At 41.5% G+C, this 22,616-nt stretch overlaps 2 protein-coding genes across 4 annotated transcripts in view; both read left to right on the plus strand.

Annotated features, from left to right (window-relative positions):
• dab1a (DAB adaptor protein 1a) overlaps positions 1-11,458 on the plus strand; it is a 105,845-nt gene extending 94,387 nt beyond the window's left edge. For all 3 annotated transcript variants that reach the window (XM_055165355.1, XM_055165356.1, XM_020918760.2), the window contains exons 9-13: positions 112-208; positions 889-1,271; positions 1,654-1,849; positions 1,919-2,088; positions 9,857-11,458. In XM_055165355.1, the coding sequence (XP_055021330.1) occupies positions 112-208; positions 889-1,271; positions 1,654-1,849; positions 1,919-2,088; positions 9,857-9,904 (894 nt within the window). In that variant the 3' untranslated portion in view covers positions 9,905-11,458. The remainder of the gene's footprint in view (positions 1-111; positions 209-888; positions 1,272-1,653; positions 1,850-1,918; positions 2,089-9,856) is intronic.
• Positions 11,459-12,824: 1,366 nt separating this feature from the next.
• LOC110154871 (FYN-binding protein 1) lies at positions 12,825-22,586 on the plus strand. Its single transcript, XM_055164464.1, has 19 exons — positions 12,825-13,003; positions 13,564-14,738; positions 14,825-14,982; positions 15,997-16,185; positions 16,752-17,040; positions 17,132-17,241; positions 17,872-17,897; positions 18,444-18,478; positions 18,638-18,812; positions 19,609-19,768; positions 19,859-19,985; positions 20,255-20,283; positions 20,370-20,451; positions 20,532-20,575; positions 20,880-20,946; positions 21,027-21,098; positions 21,206-21,225; positions 21,316-21,346; positions 21,879-22,586. Exons 1-19 carry the CDS (start codon positions 12,995-12,997, stop codon positions 21,964-21,966), a joined length of 2,886 nt encoding a protein of 961 aa, XP_055020439.1. The 5' UTR covers positions 12,825-12,994; the 3' UTR covers positions 21,967-22,586.
• The last annotated feature ends 30 nt before the right edge of the window (positions 22,587-22,616 follow it).

Consider the following 22,616-nt stretch of genomic DNA (forward strand, 5'->3'; position numbering starts at 1 on the left):
CATGACATCACCTGGAAACAAAAAGCTGTGAAGATCGGTGACAAAACAGTATTTTGTTTGGAATGCTACCCAACCCGCTCATGTCCTGTCCTTACTTGCCTCCTTCCTCAGACACCCGCCTCTCCAGCCAACACCCTGGACCCCTCCCAAGGCCTGCAGCCCCCCACCGAACTGTTTGCTCCCTTCAACCCTGCGTCTGTGCCCTCAGGTAGGACCCTTTCATTTTCTGCTTAAATACAAGAGCGCTGTGAGCGGAAGGGAAACAGGCTCAGCGGGAGGGCAGGGCGTGAGCAGAGATGAAGGCAGAGTCAGAAGACTTAAGAGGCACACCAGAGGAAGAGGAGAGGGCCGGAGGAAAATACACAGGGACAGAACAGAATAGAAATGTAGATGAGGGGCGCAGAGAGGTGGGCTGCTTGTGTGTGGAATATGAAATATGTGGTTAACGGGATGTGGCTGATTTACCTGTGGCTGAGGTGCTGACTGTGCTGGTCAGAGCACAGTAATAAACACAGGAGTGGAGTGTTTAGTATGCACAGCCCCTGGTGAGTGAGACATGTCCTACAGCTCCTCTGTACTGGCTCTGAGCTCAGTGCAGGACACACAGGTGAAGTGTCAGCCTTCACACAGTCACACAGACTAACAGATGTGTTACAGAACAAGCTGCACTGATGAATGGGACTGAATGTAATGAGTTTGCCTTTACATAATGACTCCAGCTCATTCTGGAGGTAATTATGAGAGTTCACCGTGACCATTAAGAGACAGCACATTAACTGCAGGCAAAACCAGGGCAGCTCTCTGCAGTGATGCATGGTGCATTATCTGTGTGTGTGGAAACTGCTATGTTCAGATCAATCACTCACATGTGCTTCTGTATCTGTGCAGGTTATGTGACCATGGGAGCGGTGCCTCCAGGACACTGGGCGCAGACGCCTTTGGCCTTCGGCGTTCAGTCGCCATTGGGTCCTGTGGCACAGGTCTTGCCTGGGGGTCAGCCTCTGATCTGGGGCCAGGCTAACATCTTCCCTGCCACACAGCAGCAGTGGGCAGCCATGGCGGCAGGAGCCTACCCCACAGCCTACCTCCCTGCCCAGCCCGTGGGCACGCTGCCTGCAGCCATGTTCCAGACACTGACCCCAGTCACCACAGTGACCCCTGCTGGAGAGAGCCTTTCAGCTGGGGCCAGCGCCTCAGCCCCCTCCCCTTCCGCATCGTCCAGTCCGCAGCATGGGGAGCGGGCAAAGAAGATGGGCAAAGAGATGTTCAAGGTGCTCAACAGTTCACTGTGTAAAATCTGCTGACTTTTCTGCAGAATAATGGTGCTTCTACACAGGGTTACCATGGCTACAGGGATAGAGACTACTAAATCAGCTCAAGGTTTTGTTTATCTCGCAAAGCTGACTTTATCTTGGCATCTTTACCTGTGTATTTAAATTCTAATCTCCAAACTTATCTGATGGCACCAGAGCTAGAGGCCAAGGAAACTGAGCCAAAATTTAACAGCAGGTCCCACTGCTGCAGCCTGTAGTTTCTCACATTGCTAGATCAGATTTTTTTTTGTTTTCACGGCATATATGGAGCTCCACTTTAAGACTGGTCACTATTAGGTCACATTTTGTTGGCGCAAACTCACACTTGTCTCGTGTGCAGGATTTCCAGCTGGCCAAGCCTCCTGCCATGCCCTCCAAGAAGTCAGAGCAGCCCGGCTTAGCAGGAACCTCCGAAGCATTCAGCACTTACTTCAGCCGTGTGGGCACTGCCCAGGACACGGACGACTGTGACGACTTTGACATTTCTCAGATGAACTTGACACCAGTCACCTCCACCACGCCATCCACCAACTCGCGTAAGACTCACCCTCTGTGTCACATCACACAGTGTAGTCCAGTACATCTGACTCAGTGTCTCCTCACAGCTCCCACCCCAGCTCCCAGACAGAGCTCTCCCTCCAAATCATCGGCCTCCCACGTCAGTGACCCCCACACGGACGCCACAGACCCCCCCACGGATGCCACGGACCCCCCCACTGATGACTCATTTGGGGAGGCAGAGGGCAGCCCGAGTCGCAGTGGAGAGGAGGATGCTGTAAGTATCTTTAGCCACTGTAGAAGAAAGGAAACCACAAATTTTTTGGAATGTATCTAAATCATTTGAAATGAATATTCACTAAAATTACTGCGCATCAATTTGGCAAATCTAGAAGTACAGTTGGAATCAGTTATTTTGCTGCTGAAGCCTGGTCCTGTCTTGATTCTTCTATAAAAATGGGTTCAGGCTGCCTTGACTTTTGCAACGTTCCCAGGTCTTTGTGAAGTGTGCGTCCTTTATTAAGCCACTTCTTATGCAGCTGTAAGTGTATCCACATGTCGAGATCTGCTGATAAATCGCCGCTGTGGCCGTGTTGGCGGGCCAGGTAATCACTCTAGCTGATTAGAGGGCCGACTGTTGCGTCCCTGTTGTGCGTGTGTGTGTGTGTGTGTGTGTGTGCATGCATATGTTTGTGTATGAGTGTGTTTCTCTATGATTGTGAAAATGAGTTGTATGTGGCCTCGTGTGTGCATGCGTGATCAACGCGGCATTAAATTAGCCAGCGGACTTGTCATCATTAGGCTGTTATTAATATGTGAGCGCTAGCATCCATACATCACCACTTCTGTATGGACAAGCTCATCTTTCTGGTATAAAGGAGAAATACTCTCTAATTTTTCTTCCGGTGGTGATTTATCCTTATTTTGTGTGCACGTTGGACAGGGGCAGAGTTAGATGACGAGATGGAGAGAGTTTGTGAGAGATGAGCAAGCGCCCCCTTTGACCAAAGTCCTTGTCGCATGAATGACCTTCAAAAAACACAGCTTTCAACTCTTCTCTCTCTCTCTTTCCAATGCTTTCTTCCCCCTTTTCTCTTTCTCCCTCTGACTCACTTTCTCTCTCTCTCTTTCTGGTGCTTTCTTCTCCCTTCTCCTTGTCTTTCTTTTTCGATGCTTTCTTCCCTCTTTTTCTCTTGCTCTCTCTCTTTCTGTCCCATGCTTTTGTCCGCCTTTTTCTATTACTCTCTCTCTTTCCAATGCTTTCTTCCCTCCTTTTCTCCTTGCTCTCTCCACTCCGGGGCGTGCAACATTAGTTTTATGCCTCCAAGTCCAGCTATTACTGAAAAAAAAAAAACATAAAGGACTTTTCACACTTTTGAAAATGTCACCGGGCCTGAATAACAGAGAGCGGGGTGGCACTGAGTGAGTGAGAGAGAGCTGAAAAGGTTACACAGAAAGACGGACAAGAAAGATGGGCACAGGCGGAAACATGGCTCCGACTCAGCACCGCGAGACGTGTGAGGGAGGGAGAGCTTTAGATTGAAAAATACGCCTGCCAGTGAGGTGGATGCAGGGAGCTTTCATAATCATCAGAAGTGGTGACAATTTTCAAAGTCATTAAATCAAACGATACTGCAAAAAATCTACACCTGAAGTTCTTTTTCTGTTTAAAGGTGCATTGTGGAAGTTTCCTGGTGGCAGGCCTGTTAAATGCTAGTGTCCATGGGAGATTTTATTGTTTTGCCTGCAATATTCCAAAGTATGACATTAAACATCTCCACTAGGCCAATTTACAGGTGAGATCAGTAAAGAGGCGAACCCACTCACAGTAAGCACATTTTGAGCAATAAAAACACCCATAATTGAAAAAATGCATATTATATATATGTTTAATACCATATTGTAAAACATTACTGGCAAACCAAGTTACACAGTGCACCTTAAAGTTTAAAGTAAACTATGTAACTTTTTGGTTGGGGTTCTGTCACCTGCTTGTTTCTATGGATATGTCAGGAATGTTTCACAGTATGGCATTAAAGCGCTCTGTCTTACATTTATTAAATTACAAGTGGTTTTATAACTCAGAAAAACAGGCTTTCTCACTGTGTGCTGGGTCGCCTCTCCACAGATCTGATCTGTAACTTGGTCTGGCTTAGTCTCCATGAAGATAGAAGGGTTTAATGTCCATACTGTGAAACATTCAAGACAAAGCAATATCATCTCCGTAAAGAAAAGCATTTGATGGACTCTCCTCAAGAAAAATTAAACAATGCACCTTTAAATTATAATCTGGTTGTTTATGTCAGTTTAACATTACTATCATTCAGAATGTTACTTCATGAAACATTTTAGTCAATGGTAATAAGATAAGAGAAGATAAGAAAATCATTATTTGTTCCACAATGTGGAAATTTCAGTGTTGCAACACTGTTTAAGAATGAATGATAATTAATGAAAGATTTCACAGTTGTTTTGTCTTGGTGTCAATATTAGTTGAGTAATAGTGAACTTTGATAATACAACATATTTGCCAATGTCCTCATTAACATGCACAATAGGTAAACAGGTAAAATCCTCCCACTAAGGTAGCCCTGACCAAACCAAACCTAGGTCAACATGTGAAGATGGGTCCCACTAATCTTGACAGGTTGCCTTAGCGACATTGAAGGATGGGTCAAATGCAGGGGACATATTTCCATACAAGGACAATACCCTTACATAATTATCTTCTGTGTAGACTACTGACACTTTCCACTTTTATAGTCCTAACAGTCTTTCAACCCTAGCTTCTTTCTTTCAGTCTAATTCTGCTTTTCCTCTCCTTTCCCTTCCTTGTTTCCATCTCTCCCACACTGCTGCTTGCCCAGGCGTGTGGCTCTGGCTCGCCCTGTCCCAGTGAGAGCGCAGAGGGAACTGAGGCACCAGAGCCTAGTCCAGCGCAGGGCAGCCCCGACCAGGGCAGTCCCGCCCAGGGCAGTCCGGAGGCGGGGAGCTAGATAGCAGCAGAGCACGGTAGGTATCAAGCATAACCAATGTTCTGCTGCCTGCCTTTTCCTCTCCGTGCACACTGTCCCCTTGTAGTTTCTCTGTCCCTTTTGCATTTTTGTATGTTCTTTTATTTTTTTTTTCATTTCTCACAACCCCGGCATGTGTTTGAGTGGTGAGATTGTTTCATTGTGTTTGTTTGTCATGTTGTGTCACGTTCTATGTGTACCTTGTGAAATGGTATATTTCTCCATAGTACAATGTGTCCTTCTCATACCGTGTTTTGGTTATTCCCACATCACAACCTGCTCCCTAAAATAGCACATGTCAGAAGTACAGGTGATTGTGTGTGACAGCCAATCAGAGCCTGTATGCTTCACCCAACTCAAGGGCTTCTGGGATTGAGCCTTGATTTTGGATATAAATAAATGTAATTGTATGTATAATAGATGACTTGTTTTAGCTGCATAGTCATAAAAACAAACTATGTAATATTGCAAAGGCAGAATGGTTTGAAAGAACCCAATTTTCCCATAGAGGCAATCGTTTTTGTGCCTGGAGCTGCTAAAGTATATTCATATGCAAAAAAGAGCTGAAACAATGGCATGCAATCTTAAAAGATTAAAGGATTGATGGGATGTTACAGCATAATAAACTACACTGTGATGTGCTTTGTTACATTACTTTGTTTGCTTCTGTACTATGTAGTTTAAGGTTTGTTTGGTACTTTTATATTTCTCATATCTTAAATGAAAATGTAATCACCTATTCACAACAACATTTGGACACCAGTAAGCACGGCTCATATGTATCTAACATTTTACTTATTGCAAGTTTTATTTCAGATGACTTTACCAAATTTTACAAACATATCACCCAAAATATCATAAAACAACAGAGACACACTAAACAAGAGTTTGTTCTTGAATCTACAGTGTATTCACCCAGTCACAATATTCACGACTGTGGGCCTAATAATAGCAGTTGGCACTGAGTCCGGAGGTTTTCATCATCTTATACAGGGGTGCCAAGATTAACGAGCCTACCTCCATAATTGGCATAATTCAAAACCCAAGATGCCTTGTGGGGTATTGGCTTGGCAGAGTGTCCCCTATTGCCCCCTTCTAAACCTGAGCTAAAACTCCAGTGTGACAGGTGTAAGTGAGCCTTAAATGGGGCGAGATGGACTGTAAAATGTTGTGTGGAGAATCTGACCCAAAAGCTTTGAGTTTTTACCCTTATTTTTTTTTCTTTGGTTGTGTTCCAGTGCCGCTGCTCCCATATGGTGTTTACTTGCTCAATCACATCGGTTTCAGACATCGTCCCAAATACGCACACACAAATACTTTTGATTAGGCTGGTTACACCCAGGACAAGCACACCTGTGATCCACGCTGGGGCCACCTGTGCTCCCATTGCAGCCAAGGGTGTACTGTAGCTTTGACAAAGTGGCCTAGCTTCTCAGTTTGACACACTTGTACAGGCGTGCTGGGGAGTGGTTCTCAAACTGGGGTGCGCAGGTGTCTTCTTGTAGTACTCAGTTTTGTTTTAGCAAATTTTTCCTGCTGTAATTCTGTTCTGATTAGTTGAGACCAATGTAGAATTCTGGTATATTCGTATAGAATATATTGTAAAAGCAGATTCGAGGAACTTTCTAGGCTGAAACTAACACACCCTTGTTGTTTAGAGTAAGGTGTATCTGTTATTGACTTACCCATATTGTTCTCTTTAATCCTCAGTTAGTCAAACAAAAGTTCTGGTTGAGTTCGGTTGAGTTTAAACCTGAATATTATTTTCATCTTGTTTTTGTTATGTGCTAGTTTAAACCGTGATTTGTCTTTGTTGTGAAAATATCCTGCAGAAAATATCGTGCAACATACATCAGGTCAAATACAAATAAGCAGTTTTATCATCCATGGTTCAATCACAGACAGATAAAATGTTTTTAGACAGAATTGCATGTGAATTATAGTGTAAAGACAGCTTTATATTTCTCTCACAATCTTAAAGCATTTCTACTACTAAGTAGAGAAGGAAAAGTCACACATGCACTTACCAGAAGAGCAGAGTTGTTCAATATTTTGAAGTCTAAATTACATGACTGACTACCTTAATATATTCCTTTGATTGTAGAAAATTAGTATAGGAACTGTAACAGAATACAGTTACTCAAATTCATATTTGTATTTGGAATACATATTCTTGGTACATATATTGAGTTGATTCCTAACACTGTAGATCACTTATTTATTTCTTATGTGTATATAAATGTTATTTTGAATATACTGAAATAATTTGACAGCCAAGTATATTACAAGATGTCTGATTAACTTGAGAGTGACGATGCCAGTGCTACTCATGTTTGTTTTGGGTCTACTGTGCAAGTCCAGTGTGCAATGTTCAGACACTTGAGCTCACACTTGTGTCCACAGGTATTTTGGTCCCTCACCTGTCTCCCCCTCAGCAGCACGTCCCCACACTGTGTTTTCTAGTGTTTTGAGTCCAATGGCGTTGAAGCAGTCTGGGGTTTGGCGGCCCTGCACAGTTGATGTGGGGTGACATGGGCAGGCTGGAGCAGCTCAGAGCAGTGTGCAGAGCGTTGGCTGTCACTCGGCATCTTTGCCTTTTTGTCTCAGTTCCTCTGGCAGCTCGTTCTGACTGTCTGGCCCTGGCACGCCCCACACTCACACTCTCTGCTCTCCTGCCCAGAGCCACCACCGCTAAATGCTCCCCTCCAACTTTAACCCTGGTTTGTGCAGCAGAGACGGGGTAGAAGTAAAATAGAAAAAGTTGTCAAGTTAATGTTATTATTTTATTCAATTAAGAATCATATTGTACAAACAGTACTATTTTGAAATGTTGAGAGAAAGCATAATCGATGGTAGAAATTAATCTACAAGAGATTTAATTGCCCCAAACCTGTCACGTATGCTATTCTGCAACGTTTGTACTACTGACCATCACATAAGGTGCACAATAACTTTTTCTGCTAGGGGGTTTGACACCTGTCTCCCTAAGGCTGTTATTTTTTCACCAGACATGTACACCATCAAACATAACCATCTTATTGCTAATTTTTTTTTTTTTTTTGATCTCAAAAAACATGCATTCTTACGGTGAGTGAACTTAATCTGCTTTGCTCCAAGGAGATGAGTTTAATGCCATAGTGTGAAACATTCCCAACAAAGCAATACTATCTCCATGGATACAAGCAGGTTAATGCCCGTCAGTTGAGCTAGACATTTAACTCATGCAAAATATGACTCCACATTTAAGATTTCAGTTATAATGGCTTTCATGACTCAACACTTGACATAGGCCTACTATTGTACAAGGCCTGATTTGGGTGTGTAGCATTAGCAGAGTGATGTATTTATTTGAACCACTCGACTCTAAGAGGTCATTTGTCTGGCCCTAGTTGCTGTCTAATTGGCATTTACTCCACTATTCTCTGCTGCAGTCTCCAGGATGGAAACCTCTTATAGTACAAACTTGTTTCAGGCTTTCAACGCAGATCTGTCCCAAATATACCATAAGAGTGAAAAGCCCCCAATCAGGCTGTCTGCATGAGGGATGGAGTGGCTGGTGTAATTATGTGTATGATAATAACTGGCCCCGCTGTGGGGTGCTCCATCATCCTCTCTTTGTCTCAGATTGGGGGAGACTGCCTATGACTCAGAACTGGTCTTTCAAGGCTAGTTTATTCCTCTGATTCATAGGAGCCCTAGAGGAGGCCTGGGGTGAGAGGAGGTGTAACAGTGGCAACTTATAACTCCCCCTTTCTTTCTTTATGTTTTAAGGGTGAAGACTGAGAGGTTTAAATGAGCGCAGAACACAAGTGATTAGCAGAGCTCAAAGCAGTGCACTCCTGCCCCCTTGTGGATCATATAAATATTTTCTCACTCTTAGAGCTAGATGGTTCTTGTCTGGGCTTGTAACGGTGAAACTGCTGCTTGGTCCAGTTGGATGAGTTGAGTCGTTGGATGAGTGTCATTACAACATAAGCAGCTACTCAAACGCTAATGTCTGCTGTTTTTATCTTGCATGGATGTTTTTGCATGTAAATGGAGGCTTTGTAAAAGGATAAGTGCGGCATTTTGTAAACAAGTATAATAAGCCAGCTCTACTTATTCGCATTACAATATAAATGAAACCTAATCTTTTATCTCTCTCCTTTACAACAGATGAGGTGTTTATCCCATCACTGTCTACAAATTAAGTACAGTAAAAAATAATATATTAAAGGTTATGCTTATTGCTTTCCCTGGAGTGGCTTTAAACATCTTTATCTTATATTCATTCAATTACATGTGTTTTTATACACTGAAAACATGCATTCTTGACATGAGCGGAGTTGTTTTTCCACAGATCTGACCAATAACTTTGCCACATCACCTCTTCGGCTCCATGGAGATAGATTTGTTTAATGCCATACTGTGGAATATTCCAGGGAAAGCAATAACAAGACCAAGTGGCAGACTCACAACCACAAAAGTTAAAATCAACCCTAATTTTTAAGAATGTAACAATAACCGACATATCATGATATTGTCTCACAATAATATCGTGGGTTGTCACAATATATCGAATTACAACTTCTTTTCTTTAAATGCATTGTTTTATAGTAGCAACCGTTAATAAACATAGGGAACTACACATCCCATTTTTCATTTCAGTGCAGACAACATGAAGAAATTTTTTTTCTTAAATTCTGGGATTATGACAGTAATGATTTGAAAATCTGGTCAAAGTATTTTAAAAGGAATAAGTATCTATGTTCTATTAGCTTCACCAAAATATCGCAATAAATATCCTTCCGTCAGATGCATATTGAGGTAATATCGTACCGTGAGATTTGGATATCATTACATCTCTGCTTATTTTGATTCTGTCAAATGGAAGAGATTGTTAAAGACCGTTAAATGAGTTTATGTGAAACTGAATTCAAGTGACACCCTCTGATTAGTCACGCCATATTCATAACCGGTTGTAAACAGAAGCTTAAAATCATATGAAACCATGGATTAAACTCTGCTCCCTCTTGTCTGTCTTGTGTGCAGAAGGGAAAAGACCCTCTCTACGCCAAGATCAACAAAGGGAAGAAATAGAGACCCACAGGAAGATGCACCCGACCAGCAGCAGTGGGGCAGGAGCAGAGCCCCCCTCATCACTGTATGAATGTGTAACTCCTCTTCATCAACTTCTGCTAACAATGTCCCAGGAGGAGCCACTGCGCCCCTTCTCTGTCACCCTCCTCCTCTGCAGCTTCATCACCACGCACTGTGCTGTCTCCTCCTCTCGTCTCCCTGTGGCCAATCAGAGCCAGCCTTACACATACTATGGACTCCACCCTGTCCCACACGCTCCTGCTGCCCTGCACCTGCTCCTCTTCTCGCCCCTCTGGCCTGGGACTGTCCTGCCAGGGAGGGGTTACCGAATCAAGCAGTGCCTCTCCCTCTGTCTCCATCCAACTTACCGTTCAAGTACATGCACGCTTACAAGGATTAGAGAGATCATCTTTTCTTTTGAGAATCTGTGCTGGGACAAGACATACGAGGATTGCTACTTCTGATTGGTCGGTCGCTTTTGGGCGTTTCCCCATCCTTGTGAGTGTCTGCTGGATCTCTATGCAGAAACAGACTCTCTGGGAGCTCCTCACACACATGCAGTACACACAAACATCGCCTAACACACACACGTGATTTGCCAAACGTCTCTCTAGCAGAAAGACTGAAGGCTTAAGGACCAGACGAACTGCAGAACGGACCCAAGAGGGAAGAGGCCAGGGACAGATTCTGTGATTGAACTCTTCATTCTCTATAGCTTTTGTACAATACTGATTTAAAAAATGAAAAAAGTGAATTTTTATTTTATAAGTCAATCAAGCCGCTGGGGTCAGCTCTATTGGACTTATAGAGTCTACATGGCTTTAAGGCATCTGATAGTTGGTTTGCCAAACTCATTTTGTAAATAATAATAACAACCATTCTGTCCACTGGACTTCTGTGCCATAAAATAGGAAGGCTTCAGTTATGCAAACTCTTAACTTTACCCAAGCAATACCAACATATGTTTTCCTTTCAGGGTCACACTATGTTTATTGCCCTAATTTAGAATGTAGACCTGTTATACTTCTCAGCTAATCCTGCTTCCAGCTCCAAACATTGCATCATTTTTGTCTCAAACCAATAAACCTTAATGTTAAGTTAAAGATTTTACCACCCTTGTACTTTGTGTGAAAAGTTGCGTTCTGTTTTTTGTGTTTCTCCACACTCTGATTGGTCAGTATCAGTTCATGTCCCGCCCATTTCTCTGTCAGTCAGGTGCCAAACTGCTGCTGTCCGTGACAGCTGCAGCCTCCTCTGCTACAGCTCCATACTGTGATGCCAGTCACTCCCTATTTTATGGCCAGAGTCCCTGTCCACGTCGCCTGGAGAGGAAACACATGACATCCAGGAGACAAGAGCAAAGAATAAATAAAAAGGGAACCATTGCTGTTTGAGTACATAACATTTCTAGACCTATTTTAACTTTACCTCAGCTAACAGTTTCTTAATGTAAAATTGACACCTTATTTTTATCTTTATGACTATGACATTCTACAGTGGGTTTATAGATGATTTTGGTTCAGTTGATTATGCCACCATGTATTACTGTTACAAATAAACACATCTCAATGACTCGCTGGTCTAAGTGTTTTATATGCCTGTGAATGAAGGAGACTAATGGTTGTGCATGAGGGTGACCTCGTGCTTCTGTACTCAGTCTGAAGTTACTAGTCCACACTATTTAGTTGTAATTTAACATGATTTTAATGGCCCTGTCACTTTGGCAGACTCTAATGCAAGCTGTCATAAGGTTTATTAGCATCCAGCTACAACAGCCTCCCTTCTGTTCCTTTATTTCAGCAGTGTTTAAGAAGCCAAAGCCTTAAAGCAAAGGTTAATAGACGGTTTATTTCACACTGCTCAGGACAAAGAGAACAATGACCTAGTCCAGGGTCACAGCACACGTCTGGTGGATTCACTTTTACTCTAGCTGCCATACACAGGGTTATTTTTATGACACTAAGCAGTGGAAAATGATTGTGTCTTTCTCATAATGGTGTCCTAGTTACTGCCTAATCCACAATGCTCATTGTCAGCAGTTCCCTTTGGGGCTGCTTCTCTTCCCAGCTCTCTGTCATGAGACTACAGTACAGGCAATATATTGTCCACAAATTACTTATGTTTTTGTTCAGAACTGGACTGTATGATAAGGTTATTTTAGGTTTCACTCAAGTAAAAAAGATTTTTTTGGAAAATCTACATTTGCAGAACACACTGCTAATCCCTGCACAGGACAGAGGAGCTGCCTAGGGCCTGTTCAGTCCTTCATTAACAGCTTGAACATACCTGAAATGGCAACTTAAAATATGTGCTAAAACAAAAGTAATTTATTTATTTATTCATCTATTAATTTATTCATTTCCAGGATAAAACGGATGCTGGTGATGAAGACGTGAGGGTCATGTTTGTGTAGAACAGGACAAACTCTTCTGAAGACACTGTATCTGTCTTAAGGTGTATTTTGTGTCATATTATAAATGCCTGGCTAAATACGTTTATCTTCAGAGTAACAAAGCTGGAATGTTGACAGGCCTCTTTCGCTTCCTATTGCTATGTTTGCGTCTGTAATCTTATATACACAGTTGATTAATGACAAATAGTGAACTTGTCCGCCAAATAGTACTCAGTACCGAGTTTACTAGATTGTAATTCCAAACAATATCAATGTAAAGGTACAAATGTAAAAAACGAGCCAAAGTTTCATTGCAACAGTACCAGACACCTGCTGCATGACAGTGAGTCATTTTGCGCGTACGCGTAATGCCAGCCGAGCGGCATTCCTGGCGTACTGAGGAAATGTGTGTGTGTAGCTACACGTTCAGTCTAAACCAGTGCGAGACCCGTCCAACCAGCCCGGCTGTTTCTCTCGACATGCGTGTGCGTCTTCCTACTCAACCTCATTCTTTCCCTGAAACCACTGGCAGAGCGCGTGGGCATACCTGCTGTAGAGCTCTGAGGTGCGCGGACACGGTGTGGACAGGTGGACAGGTGGACTCAAGAGTTACAACTCACATCTCAGCGGACACAGGATGAGAGGCTGAGACATACTCGGACACAGGAGTGACGCTTTTGGTGGAATTAATTCGCATAATGGACGAGGTATGTTCAAACTTCGCATTACGCAACACAGCTAAACCCATGAAGCTGGTTACGTCTAACAAATTGTGAACATATAATTAAATATGTAGGCTATAAACAACAGTATTAACTATAGAGGAACACGAACATAAGGCCTATGTGTTGGGGCAGTTTATGAATCCTGTTTACAACACAAGGATTTATTAGGGAAAAAAACTGATAGAAATTGTAATAATGCTTCAAGAATGCTGCTGTTCAGTCTTCTCAAATACAATATTATTGAATGCTATATCAATGGGTTAAGAACAATTTACAATACTTAATTAAATGTACTTATATGTATGTATGTATTTGTGTATACATACTTATATATACATCCCATATCCATTATACTGTATTGCAAATGTTGTGCAAGTTCATGTTGTGATCAATGGTAGCCACAGATTTTTCCTCCAGGGCAGGGGGAGCTAAGTGAGTGCTTATCATCTGTGGGGATGCTCATAGTGTGGAGCTAACCATTGTGTAGGTATGTATAATCATAAATGCTATTCACTGACTGCTTTCACATTCCACTTTCACAGGAGAACTCTCTGGATTTCCAGGCCCTCAGGGCCAAGTTCCAGGAAGAGGAGCTGCTCCTCAAGCAGTCCCTCAAACCCAAACCTGCTCTCCCAGAGAAACCCAAAGTGGTGCCCCCTCCCCAGAGCCCTCCTTATTACATGCCTGCAGGAGCACGGCCTTCTCTGCTCACCTCCATCAACCAGAGTCTGGAGGGAAAGACCCCCCTCGCCCCTCGGGTGGTTTTTAAGGACGAGAAGAAGGAGAGCAAGAAACCTCTTCTACCATCCAACTCCAAACCCAAAGACTCTAAGATTAAAGTGGGCAAAGACAAGAGCAAAGGGGGCAGAGAGCGTCTGTATGACGAGGACACACCGCCACAGAAGCCCAAAAAAGAGAAGAAGAAGGAAACCACAGCAGAGCTGGTCCCAGCCACACCCCCACCCAAAAACTCTACACTCAAGAAGAAGGGCTTCCTTGGTTTCAAGAAGTCCAAAAGAGATTCCGTGGAAATCATAGATGACCCAATCCTGGATATTCCCAGTTCTGAGGTCTCAGGACCAGTCCCTTTGACCCCAATGACACAGGACTTCTCCAGCTCTACCCCTGAGACCAGGACTCCTCCAAAGGCCCTGATGCCAGAGCTCCTAACTATACCTACCTCCAGTCCTGCAGTAGAGACACCTACTCTCACAGTCTCCACCTCTCCAGACTTCAACTCTCCAGATATCACCTCTCCAGACGTCACCTCTACAGACATCACCCCTCCTCCGGCCTTTTTCTCCGAGGTCCCAATCGTCCCTGTACCGCTCACCTTGGAGAATGAAAACACAGCACCTACAGAAACTCTCAGTGTTCTCCATCCACCCAGTGAGAACGAGGTGCCCATCAGTCTGACCCCTCCCCTCATTATCCCAGAGCCTGATGTGTCTGTGCTGGCCTCTGTGCACTCTACACCTCCTCCAGAAAATACAGAGTCTCCTGTTGAGCTGTTAAACCTGGACTCTTTAAAAATCCCCCCTCCACCTGTGGATCTAGATACTCTCTCAGTCTCTTCTAAAGCAGAGTGCTCCCCGTCTGCCCTGTCTGCCCTGTCTGCTCTGGAGAGGGCAGAGGAGATGAGCCCAGGCAAGAGGACTCCACCAGGGGACCAGAGGATCTTCAATGCCCTGGAGAAGGTGCGCAGGATGGCCCATAAGTAAGTAATCGTGTTTTTGTGTCTTATTCATAATGTCACTCAACAAGCAAAAACTGTCATTTTTATAATTCTTTATTTGTCCCCAGTCATCCAAAACCAACCACATCTCTGGTAACCCCTCCCCCAGAGGAGCACCCTGAGGTGCATGATGAAGCAACACTGTTTGAACTTCCTCCCATTGACTACGAAGACAAGATGGCTAAAGGCCTCCCTCCAAAGCCAGAGGTCAATGGGCTGGACCACCGTAAGTGACACTTGATTTAAATGTACAGTATATGTACTGCATGCTGATCACCAGTACATACTGTACTGTGACATCACAAAGATAAACTTTGATCAGAGCAGCTGTACAAGCTGATGCTTTGTTCCTGGCTGATTCCTGTAAGAACTATTATTGCTTTTAAAGTGAGTGAATCTGGGGGTCACTTATTACCTTAATTAGTCATTGTAAATTGAAACTGGCAGTGTAGATGAAATACACTAGTTTCGCAGAGGCACCATTGGGAAAGGCCCGTGGGTACATGCTGTTCTGCTCTGGAGCTACTTGTTGTGCACTGAGCAGGTATGAAGCCTGCAGAGTGTAACCTAGTGCCAGTGGGTGCCTGAGGTGTTGGCTGGAGAAAGTGTCTTTAAAAACAGAGCAGTCTGGAGCGGGGCTGTTGTTTTAGTGGCAGAGACAGCATGGAGCAGGCAGGGCACAGAGCTGGTATGACAGACACGACGCAAGGAGGAGCAGCATGTCCATCACTGTGAGCCGCTCTGACAACACTGAATGAAAAACACTGCACTGCTGTATACAAACCATGTTCCATTAGCATATTTATTGTTATCCATGAATGCATTAGGCCCCATTGAATCAGTTACAATTTTACTAGGAGCAGTCATCTGTCATTACATACCATTCATATTATGATGATACTGTTCATTCTAGACAGCATTTTAATATCTGAGAGTACAAGTCAGACCAAAATGGATTTTTAAAAAGCATTTGTCATTGTTTTTTAAAAGAAATGCCAAATGTAAAGCCTGGAAACATGCATGTATTTATGAGTTTAACGAAAGAAATTTCATAGTGTTCATAACTGGTTTGGTTTGCTCAGAAATCACCAATGTCACATTCTCTTTTCCTAAACTCTGATTGTGTGTTGTTCTTTGAGAGAGCTCCAGTCACTACTAAGAATTTTCATGTAAAACTAGTAGAAACTGAGTTACCACGAGTCTTCATCAGTTGCTCACATTGTAGTTTGGCTGTGCGTAGGGTCTTCGCTGGTGTTGGAGGGCATTGAAGAGGAGGAGATCCCAGAACAGCCTGAGATGCGCCCCCCTCCTCCCCCCAGGAAACTTCTGCCTGAAAATGAGACCCTCCCCGTCGCTCCCCCCAAACCTGCCCGCCCCCCCACTATGGACCTCAGTGCCTTCATCCCTCCTCCCCCTCTAGAGGACAGTGGTCAGTACTACACCTGTTATAGCATATGCAGGGTATGAGCTACTTCAGTTTAATGTGGTGTTGTGTGCGATTTGGTTCTGCATCAGTACATCTTCTGATTACTGATTTCTTTTTATCATACAGCTGGTACATTTACATGACCAGTAATAATCATATTGTTAAAATGATCTGACATCACAATAGATTAGAGTGGATTCTTGGTGTGTGGTGTGTGTTTACATGCACAAAAGAAATCTAAAAATCAAAAACTCCTGTGCCAAGTATCAGTTAATCAATTGGGTTTAATCTGATATCTCCAGAAATCAGATAATGAACAGATTTTGGTGTGCATGTAAGCATACACACACACAGTTTAGAAATCAAGTTTCCCCATAATTACCCAAACATTTCAAGTAGTCTTTTGATTAGGTTTAACAGTGTTATATATGAAATGCTCTTATAAAGCTCTTGACCTTTTTGCCTCATATGTTGTTATCTTCGATGATGTATTCTTGCCCTGCTGCAGATTGGTTAATGCAAATGTTATCAAAATGTATTATCTGACATCATTTCTCTCTCGTATTCAGCAGTGGCGATCCCAGCCCCTGTGGAGTTCTCCGAGACAAACACAGACATCGCTGCACACACAGACGTCCCGGAGTTTGAGGACAGGACTCCAGAGGCCCACTCCCCTGACCTGCCTGTGTCCGACTGGGGCAGTGGAGATTACAATGGCTCTGAGTCTCCGGACGGACCCCACATCCCAGAGCTCATCCCCAATGGGACCATACCTACAGCGGAAGTCCAAGCCACAACTCCAGTGTTTGATGTGACAGATTCACCCAGCAACCGGGACTCTCTGCTACTAACACCAGGGTAAAACATCTGACTAACTGTTATGGACCTATGAAAAAAAAAAACATAAAAGAACACATGTAGTAAAAATGCCATTCAATTTATTTTTTAGGGTTCAGGGTGTCAGTCCCTATGAACCTACAGAAAATGTTTATGAAGATGTGTCGTCATCCAAAAAGAAAGGGAAAACTGATGGGAAGAAGCGCAAAGGACCGCCCAAGAGTAAGACTAAGCTTTAATTAAATAATTAGGTGTTTTAACTACTGCAAGGAGTTGAATAATGTGACTTTTGTTGAATTAGTGGAGTACTTTCATCTCACAAGGCAGAGTTTTTTAAGCTCTTTTGATGTTAGTATATTTCCTGTTGTATCCAATTGCCTACAGCAGAGAAAGTGAAGTTAAAAAGGTCTAAATAAGCTGGCATCTGACCAGTCCTGGTTTTCTTCACAGGAAGCATGTCCCTTCAGGCCTTCTCAATACAAATATTTAATGTAATAAACTTAGACTTGCGTAAACATAAGATCAGCTAAATGATGCAAAGTGACAGTAATATAATAGGAGGCTGTGGTGTAATAGTGTTTTTTTAGTATTGTTTACGTTGCAGGAACAGACATTGAATACAAACGTTTTTGTTACTTTTTGATTATTTGTTGAATTATTAAAGAAAGATATACGCAGCTAACCAAATATGATAATCACCACACTTAAAATAATCACATCCAATTATCTGCAATCTCTAGTTTGCATATTGATATGGAACAGGTTGCCAGATCTGTGCCTTTCTGCTCTAACAAATATCACAGGAATGCTGTTCTTATTAAAACTAAACTTACGCTAAATCTTTACTTGCAGATCCATATGCGGAGGCACCGGAAATGGTAAGAAGCATACAAGTTAACCAGTGGTGGAACGAAACAAAGTAAAAGTAGTAAAGTACTGTACTTAAGTATACATTTTTGATATCTGTATTTTACTTAAGTATAAGTGCATACTTCTTACTTTCACTTCTCTACATTTGAGACCAGGTATCTGTATTTTCTACCCCACTGAGCTATTTTTAACAGATTTGCAGTTTGACCAAACAAAAATACATACAAACTGCTAGGGAATAAACATCTGTTGAACATAATTCAACACAATCTGTAACAAAATCACTACATTTAAAGCTTTGTTACACCTCTTTTTTAATTTTTAACATTTTTAATCAGGTACTTTAATATTTTTACTCAGGTCGATTTTTCATTTTACTTTTAGTTGATTATTTATTTTGCTCCAGTATCTAGTCTTTCACTTAAATAACGAAACTGAGTAATTTTTCCACCACTGTAACACTGTTAACAAGATCAATTATTATAGATTCTTGCTTTTTTATTTTTATTTTAATATGTGTTTCCTAATTCTTGTTGGTTTCTTGTGCATTATAGACTGAAGAGAAAACCAAGACTGGCAGGTTTGGCAAGTAAGTCCCACACTCACTTGACCCCCTTTTATTTCCCAAACACTTTGAAAGATAAGGATGGCGTGTTGTCAGGAAGAGTCTCCATTATAATCTCTTGTGCTACTTAAATACACTTCAAAGTCTCACTCGCTCGGTAACAAAAGGCTATCTTTGATTTAGGAGTGACAAGAAAGCTGTGGCAGCTTTGGAAGGCCTGGACGAGAAAGAACTGAAGAAACGAGAGAAACAGAGGCTGGAGAAAGAGAAGAAGGAGTTAAAGGAAAGACAGGAGAGAGAGAAGAAGGAGCAGAAGGAGAGAGAGAAGAGAGAGAATGAACTGAAAAAGAAATTTAAAGTGAGTAATATTAATGATACAGTCAGACAGGAAAGCGTGGGGGAGGGTGGGGTTTGGGCTCTGCTATTAAAACCAGTCTGTGTTCATTCCACACAATCCAAACGCTCAGTCTCTATTGGAATCTATGTAAACATGATTGACTTTGTTAGTGCTATCTTGTATGCACTCAAAATCTGCAGTGATAACTTTACTTCAAAGAAAAAGGGTAACAAAAGGCCAGACTTTGGGTGGTATTTAGTGTTGGTAGGTTCCTAATGGGACTCTTCATTTACATAGACAGTAGACAAAGATTTTCAAATCACATTTCTTGTAATATAATAGATTTCTTGCTATGTTTTCACCATTGTGTTTTTGTTGTGGAGTAACATTTTGGCTATTTCTCAAAATGCTGAGTAATTCTGCAATAGTATTTTGTACATTGTGTGTGTAAAATGTACACACTACTTTGAAAACTGTTCAGGCTTGAGTTACTACACTCGATATAGACATAGCTAGACACAATATAGCCATAAAAACATGACAAACGACTTAATTGATTAATTAAATTGTTTATAGAGAATGATTCAGGTTTTGGAACTACCCCATTAATACCCCAACTCCTAATCCCTTAATGAATGTTACTCATGCTGAATCATCCTTAATGAACTATTAACAAAATATTTTCTTTTGTGCTTTATTAAGGTTAATAATAAAGAGGTGTAGTTATTCATTAGAAAGTGTGAGTTTCCTAAATCACATAGCAGACATAATGGAATTATGGGTGTAAGAAGAGTAAGAATAGTTTTGTCTTCCTTAGATCACGGGACAGGAGGATGCTATGTACCAGGCGACAGTGACAGTAACCTCAAAGGGACGAAAGCAGGACCTCCCAGTGAAGAGTGGAGACACCATCAGTATCATCAGGACCACCAACTGCCCCAAGGGGAAGTGGCTGGCCCGGGACAGCAGCAACAACTGTGAGAGAAATACATAGTTGTAGAATAATGGGATTCTCTATTTAAGTTATGTATATTTTATCATGTATTGTTTTATTATGCGTGTTTCAGATGGTTATGTGGCTGTGAACCATGTTGACCTGGACATAAAGGAGATGCTGGAGATGGGGAAGAAGGCTGCAGTGTCCCGACTGAACAGCACCAATGTTGAGCAGGAGGTCACCAGCACGGGCAGCAGGTGTGTATGACCATAATACAATAAAGCAGGGCTATAGGCCAGTTATAGTTGTATACTTCTTTTCTACGTTTAAGCCACTAAAGCTCTTTACAATAAGGAACCACTCATTCATTCACAAACACATTCACACACCGGTGTACACAGACATACACAGTAAGGTGTCTTGCAAAAGGACACAAAAACAGTATTCACCACAAAGACATCAGAGCTGGTCCTGAGATGTCAAATTGCAGCTTGTGACAGTAATGGTGTTGGTTTGTGTGTTTCAGGGCTTCAAACCATTATCCAAATGAGAGCTGTAAGTATTTAATTATTCATTTACTAAAAACATTACTTTCCATTGATTATGTAAATATATAATTTAAATAAAAAATATTTATTTAGTCACAGATGACAGTGAAGAATGGACTTGTGATGATGACGAGCCACTTTCTCCTACTGAAAACGTAGTGCCAGAGTTGCCAATGTAAATAACCAGATGTATTTAATGTATTTAAAACATGCACATTTATTATATTGTTATTTCTGAATGTAATTTCATTTCAGAGTCCACAATAGAACGCATTCTTTGCCCGACATGGGTGAAACGGGTAAGTCAACAAACGCCTACAGACATTGCTATAGTTATAAGCATAATACATTTGTCATTCAGCTGTCTTTTTAACTTGATAGAAATCTCAGACACAGCTGCAGGATACAGTACTTAAGAAAAGTTGGATATTTAATGTTTCACCCTGTGGCTCATTTTGACAACCACAATGATCAAATGCAGTTATTTCAAATCTATCCTCTAAAATCGAGAATAAAACAAGGCTACCTTTCTTTCTCTTATTAGAAGTACAAAATTATGCAGTTTTCTATAATGCATGTTTTTGTTTGTTTGTTTGTTTTTAGGAAGTGAAGAGCTCACTATAAACCACCAGCACAGTCAGAGTGATCTTGTGGAGGGCTCCCATGTACAGTAAGTTTTGATTAAAATATAGACTCTTCTTAAAGTTCACCATCAAACATATGATGATAAATACAATGTGTGTTGTTTAGAGCCAGACATGAAGCACTTGCAAAGCTCGCCACGTTTTTCCACCCTCCTAAAACTACAGAACCCACTGCCAGGTACACACCAGAATAAATACTGCAATATTTCCAATACCTTTCTTATAAATCTTTGTGAGAGTTTAACAATGCAAGTTTTAAGTCTCTGCTCGTTGTGTTTTTTACAGCCCTGTTGAACCAGCCACAAGTGAGTAATCCCATACCTTTGTCGAACTCATAGTCTTGTGTGAATGCCCTTTGTTACCCAATTTTAACTCTTACTTTTTCTCCCTCTCAGCTCCTGAAGTAATCACGGAAGAAGAGACCTTGTAAGTACTAGTACACACTTACACAATGCAGTATACATGCATTGTTTGGATAGGCTTTCCTTATTTGTGGCGAACAAACAAGTCTGTTTGAGGGACTGATAAGAGAATGAAATTGTGTGGTATTTTCCAGAAAACTGTAAAGAACTGTGAATTTGTGAAAAACATAAATAATAATAACTAAGTCTTTTAAGAAGCTTTAAACATTCATTTAAAGTGACATTTCTCAATTCATATATTATCACAACTGAGCAGCTCATGTAATAAACTGTGTAGAACCATGTAAGATTTAGGGACAAATGGGTGTACTGGCAACAATATTTTACTATTCTAAATCTAATATGGTTTCTAAAACATTTTCAACTGTATGTAACATATATATAAATATATACCTCATATTAATAATCTAATCATACAAGATATTCATTTTAAATATATTTATTGCTACTTATAGAGAATAAAAGAAACATATAACATAGATTGTGTAAAATCTCAAGTATTCAAGTGGTTGAAAACATGTTGTTTTTGCCCACAGGCGTGAGCCGAGCCCATCAGAGGACCTGGATCTTAACATTCCTATCCTCCCTCCTCCAGAGCAGTATGCCGACTTTTTTGATGAGTGAGCTCCACTAACACTGGACTAAATGTGTGAACTATGGTGATGCTTCTGCTGAGGGAGACACTATGAGAATATACTGTGACCGTGACTTTGGCCTGACAACTGGTGAAACTGCATTGGTGAATGGCATTTTGTTCAGACTCAAATACACCAACCAATCGAAATTTTTATAAGGAAGACTGGAAAACAAGCTTCAACCAACTACTCACATTTACCTGGTTACACTTTAGCCACTGGCTGCCCAAAAGTCATATTTGTGTTTATTTTTTTGTATTTTTGTACTTAAGTCACGTGGGGTATTATCTTTGCACCATTGGACAATTGTTAGAGAATATTGTTACGTTAAGTGTGTCATATATTTAAAATCCACATAGTAAGATTATATCACTCATGTTTTTCCTCCATGTACCTCTTGGTGTTTGCTTTTTTTATGCCTTTTATGGCTTTCTTACAAAAAAGTATTTAAGAAAAAAACTCAGTACCTACGTTCTCACTACTAACCTCTGCTCACGTATTATATTGGCAGTAAATGGTTACTGAAGTAATGGCACAAGTAACAGTTTTATTTTCAAATGTTTTATTGTTTTTGATAAATACTCATTAAAGTGCAAATGATAACAGCAATACAGTATCATGCAGTGCATAATAAGAGAA

Source organism: Boleophthalmus pectinirostris, unplaced genomic scaffold (genome assembly GCF_026225935.1).
Source record: "Boleophthalmus pectinirostris isolate CB_2022bp ecotype Guang Dong unplaced genomic scaffold, ASM2622593v1 HiC_scaffold_7, whole genome shotgun sequence".
Classification (NCBI taxonomy): domain Eukaryota; kingdom Metazoa; phylum Chordata; class Actinopteri; order Gobiiformes; family Gobiidae; genus Boleophthalmus; species Boleophthalmus pectinirostris.